Raw genomic sequence first — 12,314 nt, 5'->3', positions numbered from 1 at the left:
TATCTTTAGGGAGGGATTGAAGATAATGTAGATCTGTGTAAGGTAGAAGTGGAGAGTTAGCCTCATTTGGAGAATTAAGATTAGGATGCCAGAGACAATTGCATGCTTCGAAAGTTGAGGACTTTCAACGGTGACATTCATCGATAATAGCAGCAGTTTTTGGTGAAGAAGATTTAGATGTAGGGGAAGTGAGGTTGGGAGTTTAGTGAAGAGTTTGGCCTAGAGCAATTGGGATAGAGCCAAGTTTTTTACTGGGGGTGTAGTGGTGTATTTTTTCCACAGCTGAAGTACCAAACAATATCCTAGACTGTCATCTTGCGCGTTTGGATTAGCTCTTATATTATCTGCCTGTCTGCTAAAACTCCTTCACGATTCCTTCTTTATCCGTGACTTTATCATTGTTATCTTGTGAGGCTTAGAAGGACATGATGATGAAAAAATGCACTTAAAGAACTTACAGTGTCACATGTGAGAAGGACGCCATTCAATCTACTGACTTAAGGCTACCTCGACACCGTCCAAAGAGACGCGGATAACCTCCGGGGAAGTGCTTGATTATCAACCAGGAACACAAATTCTACGTAAGGGGTTCTTGTCTTAGCTAGTGAAGCTTATTCCGCAGTTACCAGGATCCCATTTTACAGCAATGCGCACATTCCTTCCAGTTCCAACATCTAGGGCAAATCGTGATTTTTTACCCAAATAGGGCACCAAAAGTTAGATTCCTCTCGTTGTAGCGGCATGAACTTTGATGCCATTTCTGGAAATACAAAAGGTTTCCCAGTAGGATACCTACGCCTCTTGACCAGACCATTTCAAATCATCCCGGCAAGAAACCGGAAAAGGAAGAAGCCATCATTTAACGAAAGAAGCGAACAAGACCTGTTAAGCTCCACGTTTTAAATGGCCCCAGATTAAAGCTTCGTTTAAAACGGCCTCACGCCGTCGAATAGCCGACCAACATAAATCCCAGTCTTCCCTTCCTATTGCTCAATTGTCGCATGAAAATGAATAACTCTGGCTTCTGAAAGGATGGTTGAGAAAAAGCAAGAGATTGAAGAACTGACCTCGAAGGGGAATACATGACTCCAGTCCTTACGGGGACGTGAAAGGCCCCTAGCCTGACCAGCAGCAGGACAGAGAGAGGAAGTTCAGAGTGAGAAGAGGGGTTCCATGAAGAAGAGGAGGAAAAAATCCTCCGGACAACGCCGGCAGCGAGAAAGAACGAGAGAGAGTCAGTGAGGAAGGCGGCTACGTAGGGCAAGAGAAAACCCTCGACTTCGACTAATAAATTTTCATCTTCATGATTTTTTTTGTTCTTTGAAGCTTTAATCCATACATTTCGAGATTGCTAGGATGCTATGTTTCAGCAAGGTGGCAGAGAGTATGGCTGTCATTGCTTGTTCCTATTTCAAGAATTGCAAAAAAAAATGGCATTTTTATCCTTTGTATTGTGGAAAACCCAATGAATGCACGCGAGGTGTTTGATCATTGGTGTATGATAGTTTTTTTTTTGGGACATTTAGGCCATTAAGTCAAAACATACACAATTGCATCACATAGATTGCCGAACCCTGACCTCTTATTTGAAAGCCTAAAAGCTCTCAACCAATAAGCCAAGCTAGAGCAATGATATAAAGAAAAGTTATATTGTTCATTTAAGGATTGCTTTGCGATGCTCAGTGATGAGTAGAGGCGACAGGAAGGTAGTTAGGGCATCTTCGAACGGAAACTATCATTTCCATGCAAAATCCGTGTGAATCTAAAAAATGTCATCATTCATCTCCAATGACCTCTATTTTTGCCCCCTTTTGCGAAGGTTGAACGTCATCGTTCTCTTCTTTCGCGTGTTTTCTCTGGACAAGTTTCGGATTATCCCAAAATGTAGGCGAACAGTTGCACGTCAATTAATTGGGCGCACACTGTTCACTGCAACCAAATAGCGAAATTTTATCGTTCAGCCTGGAGCCTCGCTAGCGACATCATACAAGCATTGGAGTTCCACGGTTGGAGATGCCCTTGCAAATGTTGAGTGTCACATTGTCACAGCTGTTCTGTGCTTAAGCAATTCGGCGTTGGCATGCGAAGAATACTTGCTAAGACTTTTTAGAGCATTGCGAGAATGAGAGCGAGAGACGAGAGGTATGAAGCTGATGAAATCTGGATTAACAAGCATGGCGCCAAAATGTGATTGTTATGCTTTTTTGACGCTGAAATGTTTCTGGTGATGCTTTTGCTCATTTCGTTCTTTTAATTATCCAAATTAAAAAATCATGACATTTAATTATTATAGTTTATCCACAACCTCTTAAAAGTTTGATCAAACAATTCTAAATAAAAATCTCATAAAAAAGAGTTTCTTACTAAATGTGAATTAATTATTTTTAATTATTTTGTAAAAATTTAAACCAAAATAATATATTTTAAATTTAAATTAAATGATTGAAGTTTTATTCATGTATTTTGTGCACTTGAAATTAATAATTAATAATTATAATTATATGTGATATGCTAAATTATATATTAAATAATAAAAATATAACTAAAATAATCAAAAAATATTAATAATGCAGAGGCAATAACTAGTACAACTAATAACTAATTATTTAAATAATATTCCTATTAATAATTAATCTTAAATTATTGTCAGTTTTATTATCAATATATATATATAACTATCTCATTAATTAATTTTAAAAATTCATTACTCATAATTATTAATTAATTATGCCTATTAATTTAATATAATAATACTATGTTAAATTATATTAATTAAGCTAATTATATACTTTAATACTTTAATATACTAGTAAATATTAAAAAAATAAATGAGAATGTTATTAAGCATTAATATTGCTACTAATTATTAATATTTAAAATTATATAATTAAGTAAATTTTAAAATAGCTAGAACGTCTAGGGTTTGCTCTCAACTTCTCGCTTTCGTGTTGGATGTTCGCTTGTTGCTTCTCAGTGTATAGATTGCACGAATCAACTTCTTCGGCTCCTTTCTGGATGCTCGACTTCGTCCTCGACCGAACATTCCCTTACATATCGGATCTGTGAAACCAGCAACTCCTGCCATCTCTCGCTTGGTTGGGAAGTAACCACGACTAGGAAGCTTGCTCTTGCTCGTTGCCAAAGGTAGCCATTTTCTTTCTTCTCGCGCTTCTTCGCCCCAATCCTATTTCTAATCCGCCGAACGACAGGATTTGGGATAGCGGATTTACGCCGTAATCCGAATTTGCGCAAGGCATACAGATTTATGCGACTAAAAAAACCGTTTGGACTGGATTTTAGGGCTGTTGGCAACAAGAGGGATTTAACCTAGTGGGATTAGTAAAATCCTGTAATTCGGATTTAGTAAACTGAAATGTGTTAAATCCTTAAAACTGTTGGGATGAAATGTTTAAATCTTGTTTAACATCCTTAGAAACTGTTCTGTAACAATTTCAGGATTATGACAGGTAGATTAATGTGAAAATATAATTATAAATAAAAAATAAATAATAATAAATAAAAAGAAATGTGTTATAAATTTAAAGGGAAAATTTATAAAAAAGGGCGCATTGTTTTAAATCATAAAATTAGCTTAAGGAGAATACTGACTTGAAACCGGAATTATTAATGGATTTCTTAGAAACCGTGATTTATATAGGTTCTTCTCAATTTCAGCAAATTAGAAACCGAGTCAATGAAGTTCTGGTTTCAGTAGAAAAATCGATAATTAAGTTCTTATTTGCTCCTTTTAAATTTATCGTCAGTAAAGCTCTTAAGCTAATTTAGATTTAAAACAGCGCTCCTTAAAATTGCCCTAAATTTAATAGCATATTAAGTACAAATTACTCAATTAATTATATAAACTTTAATTAAATATTTAATAAACATACATATTAAGTTATATTAATTAAGCTAATCGATTATATTTAATTACCAATTTTACAAATAAGTTAAATAGACAATAAATTTTATGCACTAATTATACAATAATTATTTACATTATAATATTTTAAAATATATTAATTAAGTTAATCAATATAACTTAGAGGCTCTAGGTTTCCTCATCTCTCTTTTAAGTCGTTGCTGTTAGCTTCTGTCTGCTTCGCAGGAGTGAGAAATGCATTGACGTCGCTTCTCTTCCTTCACGTGGCTGTTCAACTTCGCTCCTTCGACGTCTTTCCCTACCTGTCGGATCGGAAATTTCGACATTTTGATCGGTAGCAAGAACGGGACCTCGCTGGCTGTGAAGGTAACTTTCTCCCTTTCGCGCGCTTCTTAGGATAAATCCCGTTAAATCCGCCGAACAGAGGGATTTAGTAAATCCGGGATTTAAGCCGTAAATCTCTAAATCCGGGATTTAGGGAATCCCGGGATTTATCGAGCGCACAAAAACCGTTTGGTTGGATTTAGCGTAAATCCAACTTAAATCCGGGAATAAATCCGATACCAAACAGCCCCTTAGCGAAAATCCGACTTAAATTCCGCTGTAAATCCGATACCAAACAGCCTTGAAGTAGAGATTAGATTTAATGTCAGATTTAGCTTTGTATTTTTTGGCGTTTGGCAGGATTTAGCGTCAACTATTCCCAATGGCAGAAGATGATCGATCATTTGTGGACCACTATGCCGTTCTTGGGCTACCTTCTAGTGAGGAAGGAACAAAAATATCTCTCGAAGAGATCAAGAAAGCATATCGCAACCAATCTCGTATCCGCCATCCGGACAAGCGCCCCAATGATCCTAAAGCCACCGCAGATTTCCAGTTTCTGACAACTTCATTTGAGGTTCTCAGCAACGAGACGACGCGCTCATGTTTTGATGCGAAGCTCCGAACTCGGCGCGAACGTGTCCTCCGCGATTCGTTTCAGAATGCAAAGCGCCGGAAAATGGCCACTGATCTTGAGCAGAGGGAGCGGACTGTAGCTGTAGATCCTGCCGAGGAGGTCCGGCGGAAGGAAAAGATGAAGGCGGATGAGCTGAAAAGGGAGATTGCGGAGTTTAAAGCAAGGCGCATGAAGAAGGCCTTTGAGCCGGTAAGACTGTCCCGCATTCCTGTGTTTAGATATACTTGAAAAAGAATGTCTTTTTAATTTATTTTTAACCGTCTTTTTTAAAAAAAATGCCTTTTTAATTTGGGGGATTTACATAAAAAACTACTTTATTTCATAGTATTTTTTATATAATATTATATAAATATTTTTTATATAATATTTATTTAAAATTATTTTAAATATTATTGATTTAATTATTAATTAAGTATTTTCAAAAATTTTAAAATAAACTATTATACATAAATTTATTTTAATTTAAAAATTTTAGGCCATTTAATATAGTGAAATATTGGATAAAAATATTATTTTATTTAATTTTAATATATTCCAGCAAATTTTATTAGAATGATATGTAATATGATATTTAAAATTAATTTTAATATTTCAAAATTAAATTTCATTCTAATAAATTTGATGAAAATATATTAAAATTTAATAAAATATTAGTTTATATCCTATATTACATTAGGGTTTTTTTTAAGGAGCACGGACAATATACATCTTTAGCGTAGGAGCATGTGAGTTTTAAAATTTAAAACAGAGTGGACAAGCCAATCAAATTGGCGCATTCTAAAGAATGCATCAAATGATTTGATGTATTCTTTATAACGCGTCATACAATTTGGCGCATTCACCCTACATGCCTCCTAGTCAGCTGAACTGAATTTTGCAGAACTATAACAGTGCACCATACTCAAGAGCACATTCAGTGGAATGCGCCAAACAATTTTGCGCATTCCATTGAATGCGCCAAACTTTTGGTTTATTCTAAAAACGCCAAACAATTTGGTGCATTCAATGGAATGCACTATCCTGTTTGGCTAGCTTGATTTTTTTTTAAATTTTTTTTAATATCCTACTCCTACTCCTAATTTAAATTGAACACGTGCTCCTTAAAAAAATCTTATTGCATCTATATTAAATGGCCTAAAAATTTAAATTAAAATAAATTTATGTATAATGTTTATTTTAATTAAAATTTTTCTTTAAATACTTAATAAATTATATCAATAATATTTAAATAAAATTATTATATATTATTATATTATATATATATATAGTATTTTTATCTCATCCTTATATATATATATAACAATTTCTCCGTCATCTCTCTCTTACTCTTCCCATCCTCCTCTCCCCCTTATATATCTCTCTCTCTACCTATTCCTATTATTTTATTATTTTAAACTTAATGCACCAAATGATATGGGGTATTTAAAATGCGCCAAATCATTTGATTATTTTGCTTTTTTTATATATATATTATGTTCCTTTAACTAATTTTAACAAATAATTTGTTGTTTTTTTAAATTTGGCCGTTGCTAAAATGGATCACTCTTATTTATTCAATTGGTTTATTGGCAGCAGAACAGGAAAGAGAATGTAGAGGGAGGGAAGAAAGATTCAAGTTTGGATAAAGGGAGGATGCTGAAGGTCATTTGGGAGACAAGTGCTGGTGATTATAGTGCTGCCAAGCTACGAGAAATCTTTGAGAGGTTTGGCATAGTTGAAGATGTTGTGATCCGAACAAATAGTGTAAAGAAGAAGGCTTCAGCTATTATTGTAATGGCTTCCAAAGGTGCTACGGTAAGCTCTTTTTTATTTTGTATTATATATATAAGCTGATCAATGAAAGAAACTTGTCATCTGCATCTTTACATTCTAATATGCAATTTGATGGTTAAGATTGAAGCTTATTTTTTCTCGTTCATCAGGTGAGAGCTATACAAAGTATGAGTGGTGGCACAACAAATCCGTTGCTTGTTCTTCCACTGGAGCCCATTGCACCTAGCTTTTCAAGTTCTTCATCTACAAATCAGAACGAGAGCATGGGCCCTGAATTTAATAATGTTGTCGGAGCTGGCTTTCAAAACTATGAGGAGTTTGTAATGAAGAAACTTCAGGAGGTAGATATTCATTTTCTCAGGATTGATCTACTTTAATGCATATTATTGCGTTCATGTCATGCTATATATTGCACTCGCAAGTCGTCATAAGATTTCTCATCACTCCTTTTAGTTATCTTTCCTTCATTACAAACTCATTTAAATGAATGTAGGCCAAAATTCATGATAATACTTTATTTTGTAAAAGTTGATGCCTTATTTATTATTATTTTTTCTAATTATGCGAGCATGTCTTTCCACTTTATTGTTCTGACTTGAGGTTCTGGTGCTAGAACATGTTTTTCTCTGTTAGCTTAGTGGAACTGTGGAAGTAGGCTAATGTCTTTCCACTTCATTATTTTTTCTAATTACTATTATCTTATGCAGGCATCTCATTTATGCTGTGGCACGCCAAACAAACCCTTGTTAACACATAAAACACTTAGTGAATATATGTAGACTTGGACCTAAATATTTATTGTTTGTATATGCCAACTATTGTTGTTTGATGGTTTGAGCTTTTGATTCCCTGTTAATTAAATTTGTCATTTTTCTCTTCGTGGCCTCTGCAGTTTTTTAAATGAATGGTTCTTCTATGGTTGCAGGCTTATGAAAAGAACAAATGCGTGTGATGTACAAGCGAATTATTTACCACAATGGGAAAATACTGGTACATAAAGCACTTCATATCTTCAGGGGAAGCATTTACATACTTTTTGGTTATTATGTATCCATCTATTGATTCACGAGAGATCTTTACTCTGATCTTCGTAACATTTTTATTGAATAGTTTTTATGTTCTTAGGATATTGTATCATGATTCACCATTGCCTGGCAAGGCTTATGTGAATGTATTCATGTCTGATGTGCCTGTCAAGAATTGCCTGAGCTCTGTGGCTCAATAACATAACATGCTTTGTAAAGGTTCATCATATTTTCTGCTTAAAGACCGGATAACCAAATTAAGCATGCAAAATTGAGTTGTCTGTGCTGAACCAGATGGTTATATTTCATTACAAATTTTACCACTCCACTCTTATCTGTTGAAATTTTAAGTAATAGTTTATTTTTCATGTTGTTGATTCTTTAAGATGATAATGATGTGATGTTTATGATCTTTCATAGCCGTATATCAGTATATCTAAATCCAATATATACAAGTTCATCTGCATTATAGCCTCATTTTATCCATGATAGCTTTCTTTTTGGTGCCTGATAGAGTTGCTTGCCACTCAAATAGTTCTCATGTTTAATTGACTCTTATGGGAGTAGAAAAGTTTTAGTGAGCTTGGATGAAATTGTTCCTCAACTGCCCTATGTAATATACTCAATTTTTACCTTTTTCATTGTTGCCAATGTTGTATTTAGTTTTATGTTTTTTGAACTTTATCTTGTTATCTCATTAAAATTAAACAACGTAGGGAATACTTTGATGTTCCCTTTTATCGGATTGATTAGAAAATTCCTGCCTGTCAGTTCCTTACAAGTTGTTATTGCTTTTTCCCTTATTTTTTAGTGATTGTAGAAAATAACACATTATATTTAAGATTGATGCTCCTTTCACCTGTAAATTCAGCGATAGTCAATACCCATAGACATGGCATGCCACATAAACAAAATCTTCACAGTTTAGGAGGCATCTCTATTTTATTGTGCTTTCAAAATATGAAAAGTGGATGCCAAATAAGTTTTAGTTTTGACTGGGGCGAACTTTTTGCGTGTGAGAAGTTTTGTTCTATAAGAGTAGATTACCTGCACTCTAGAAATTCTCCATGAAAAGTTTTGTTGACAATCAGTCCTTTGATGTTCCATGAAAATAACAGGTGGAAACCATCTGTAGATAAATGACAGAAGAGATAATATTTCTACGGTTTCATCATTAGGATCTTATGCTATATTAGGTGACATTTGCGCCCCAAGAGAATGTTTTCAATGATATGTGGAAGAAAGAAGAAGTTTAAGTCCCCCTTGCAATGAGGATTACATGGTTGACTATGTCAAATGCCCCTAAATCAAATGGTTCACAACCATCCCTTTTGGATGATGCTAAACCAACACCTCAATCAAATCCCTTGTTTCCTGACATCAACTGTTGACGCAGTTGAATTTCCTCACAAATTCATCAACGCTCCACTATGCAAATAAGTGCAAATACAACAATCCCTCAATCTTCCCAAAATGTTGATAACCTAAAACACCATAATAAAAATGATTCCATATTTCCTTTTGCTACACCAAATCCTATTCAAGCGATAGCCTATCCCAGTCCTACCTTCCTGAGCCCCACATATAAAATTAATCCCCCTAGCAAACTCACCAATGACCCAGCCAAACTAACTCGATAATATATAGTTAGGAGAGGTAGGCTAAATGCCCCCTAATTGCAATCTCACTAGCAATGTAAATCATGCTTATACCTAATAGGTTGCTCTAGCAATTCACTGCTCAATCTCATGCTACATCAATAATACATTTGTGTATAAATTTTTTGTGTATTATGAATTGCAACCTTACTGCTCAACCTCATGCTCTAGCAATTCACTGGCCAAACTAACTCGATAATAATTTAAATATGTTTATATTTGTGTATAAGATATTTTTTATATTAATTTTTTAGTGCACGAGCAAGAATGGTGACTATAACAAGGATGGCAGATGTAGGGGTGAGGTGGGTGGTGTTTGTGCTGATGCAGGGACATTTGAGGGCCCCAAATTGTCGTAAGAATGAGATATCGAAGCTAGTTGGTTAAAGGAATGAGATTGGTGGTGGGGATGGAGTCAACATTGGACGATCATGAGAAGGAGATTGAGGTATTGGAGGATTATGGGCCACCGAGAATGAGGTCATCACGTGAAGTTGGGAGTCAACTGCATGCGGTGAGAATGATGTATTATGAATTCGCTTGATTTGAAGTTAGAGATTACATAAAAAATTGTTTAGAGGGGCATTCCAAATTCTGCAAAATAATATTTGCCTTTATTTTATACTAAGTCAAATATCTAAAAATTTAAAGCCTCTTTATTTGAAATATGATAAACCCATAATACATTCAAGTGAATAAAGCTCTTATTCAGCTTTGTTATCTAGAGTTGGCAATACATCCATAATAGACTCGGTAGCGTCTTGTGAGCCCATTATAATTGCCCGGAGCTTTTATGATTCCCAACTTACCCATGAGAATGCCAACTATAAATTCTAATTGGTGTTGACCTTTACATACATGTCAAATCCAATGCAAGTGGCTTCCATGTCACCTAAATCTTTATTAAATCTCTCAAAAGGTAGCAGCTGCCACATCACCCAAAACTTTCTAGTATCCTGCTCAAATCATGTTGTACCAGCCCCCAAAATCTGCCCTTATCCTGCTCAAATCCTGCTGTACCAGCCCCCAAAATCTGCCCTTATCCTGCTCAAATCCTGCTGTACCAGCAGCCCACATCCTGCCAAAAATCTCTGTCAAATCCATCAAAACTGCAGCTGCCCTGTCAAAGCTCTGCTCCATACCTACAGCAGCCACCTGTTTTTGTTAGGCAAGTGGAAATAAAAATAAATAAATAAGGGCTTATCATGTGCTCCTAACTGATCCCTCTCATCTCTATATATACACACACAAGCCCCCACTCCCATTGGCTTGGTTCCTGCAGCTCTCCACGTAAAGCTCCCCACTGCCAGCAGCACCTCCACCTTCCATCCCATTCTCCCCTTTCTTCTTCAGCAAAACTACTCCACAACACCACAGCTGCAAGCCTCAAGCTTCCCTTACCTCACACACGAAGCAAATTTTGGGGGAAACCTGTAGGTGTTTAAAGGTAAAACCCATAGCTCACCACCTCCAACAACATGTGCAAGAAACCTCTTCTTTCTTCACGTGCAAAGCTTCATCCCATAGCCTATTACATGCAACCCACTCATCCCAACAGCCCACTTCATCATTTCAGCCCATAAAGAGCCCCCATTGCATTCTCAAAACAGTCCAAAATCACTTTAGACCAGCCCACTACAATCTTAAACCCTTTACCTCACCAAATCAGCCCAAAACTATCTCCAAACAGCAGTTTTTACACCCAAATCCAGTGCAAACTGAGCCCAACAGCACTCAACAATCATTTGACCCCTCAAAATAAGCTCCTTGTACTCACAGATCCACTCAAGATGCCCAACTCCACATCATAACTCCTACCTCAAAACAATCCAAATCAGCCCAATTACAACCTTTTTTTTTTGTTAACATTCAAGACAGCCCCTTTTCTTTTGTCATTGTTCTTATTTAATTTAGTTTGTTTTATTTTAATCTTATATACTTTATTTCTTTTTATTTCCTGCACTAGTCATCATTACTAATTAGTATATTAGCTGACATTGTTGACTATTGTATTCATTGGCAATCATATTTCCATATATATATATAAGCACATATATATGCATAAAAAAGAGAGAGAGAAAAAAGAAAAGATGTGGAAGAGAAAAGAGATTTAAAAAAAAAAAGAGAAAGAAAAAGAAGAAAACAAAAGAAAAAGGAAGAGAAAGAAAAGAAAAGAGATTTAACCAGAAGGAGAAAAGAAAAGAGAAAGTATTTATGCATTTTGTACATTTCTTTTGCCACTTCGCCGTCGACCCCAAAGGTATAATATCCAAAATTCAGATTTCCCATTCTCGTTGTTCGTAGCAGACCGGGGAATCACCTATACGCGCTCTCGTAGCACGGTAGAGGAAACCTAGTGCGACGCCTACAATGAGGCGGGTAATTACCTAAAACTCATATTCCCATTTCGGTGTTTGCTGCGGGCCGGCGAACCACCTATACGCGCTCTCGTAGCACGGTAGGAGGGAGCCCGGTGCGACGCATACAACGAAGTGGGAATGCCCTATACACGCTCTTGTAGCGTGGTAGGGAGATCTACCTGTGCTCGCCTACGGATACTGTTGAAGACCTCATACACGCTCGAGTAGCGTGGTGGGATGGAAAAAAATGTACGGCCCGGTGTTCCCCAACACCTACCATACACGCTCGAGTAACATGGTGGGATGGCCCAGTCTCTCAGATTTTCACCTAAACAGGGGAGACGCCGGGAGGCTGCCGAAATTTCGGGTGAATGTACGACCGAACTCAAACCTGTTTTAACTCAAAGAGAACAAATATTTGGACACATTTGAACAACCAAGGACTTGGAACTACGCTCAGAACTCAAATCAAATGAACTACATGTACTTGAACTTAAATTTAAACTTGATTTATACATCAAGTGGATTCTTGAACTTGCAAAATGAAATTTAACCTGAGCTTGGAACTCAAATGAAAATGAACTTGGTGCAAAGAACTTGAACCGAACAAGACTATGGAAGACTTGGATAAAACTTGCACATTGATTTGAACAT

General features: G+C 36.0%; 1 protein-coding gene across 7 annotated transcripts in view; it reads left to right on the top strand.

Moving 5' to 3' along the window:
• Positions 1 to 4,126: 4,126 nt before the first annotated feature.
• LOC110114869 (dnaJ homolog subfamily C member 17-like) overlaps positions 4,127 to 12,314 on the top strand; it is a 14,375-nt gene continuing 6,187 nt past the window's right edge. For 5 of the 7 annotated variants that reach the window (XR_003700680.1, XR_003700678.1, XR_003700679.1 and 2 more), the window contains exons 1-5: positions 4,127 to 4,249; positions 4,568 to 5,033; positions 6,417 to 6,638; positions 6,767 to 6,958; positions 7,543 to 7,607. Coding sequence is in view for 2 of the 7 variants with exons in the window: in XM_028694778.1 (XP_028550611.1) it covers positions 4,590 to 5,033; positions 6,417 to 6,638; positions 6,767 to 6,958; positions 7,543 to 7,569 (885 nt within the window). In the remaining 5 variants the exon portion in view is untranslated. Of the gene's footprint in view, positions 4,250 to 4,567; positions 5,034 to 6,416; positions 6,639 to 6,766; positions 6,959 to 7,542; positions 7,933 to 12,314 lie in introns of those variants that run through there. The other 2 variants (XR_003700682.1, XM_028694777.1) reach the window with 2 other exon arrangements.

This window comes from Dendrobium catenatum, unplaced genomic scaffold, assembly GCF_001605985.2.
Source record: "Dendrobium catenatum unplaced genomic scaffold, ASM160598v2 fragScaff_scaffold_551, whole genome shotgun sequence".
Lineage (NCBI taxonomy): Eukaryota > Viridiplantae > Streptophyta > Magnoliopsida > Asparagales > Orchidaceae > Dendrobium > Dendrobium catenatum.
The sequence above is the reverse complement of the archived record's forward strand: the minus strand, read 5'-3'. Positions and strand labels throughout refer to the sequence as shown.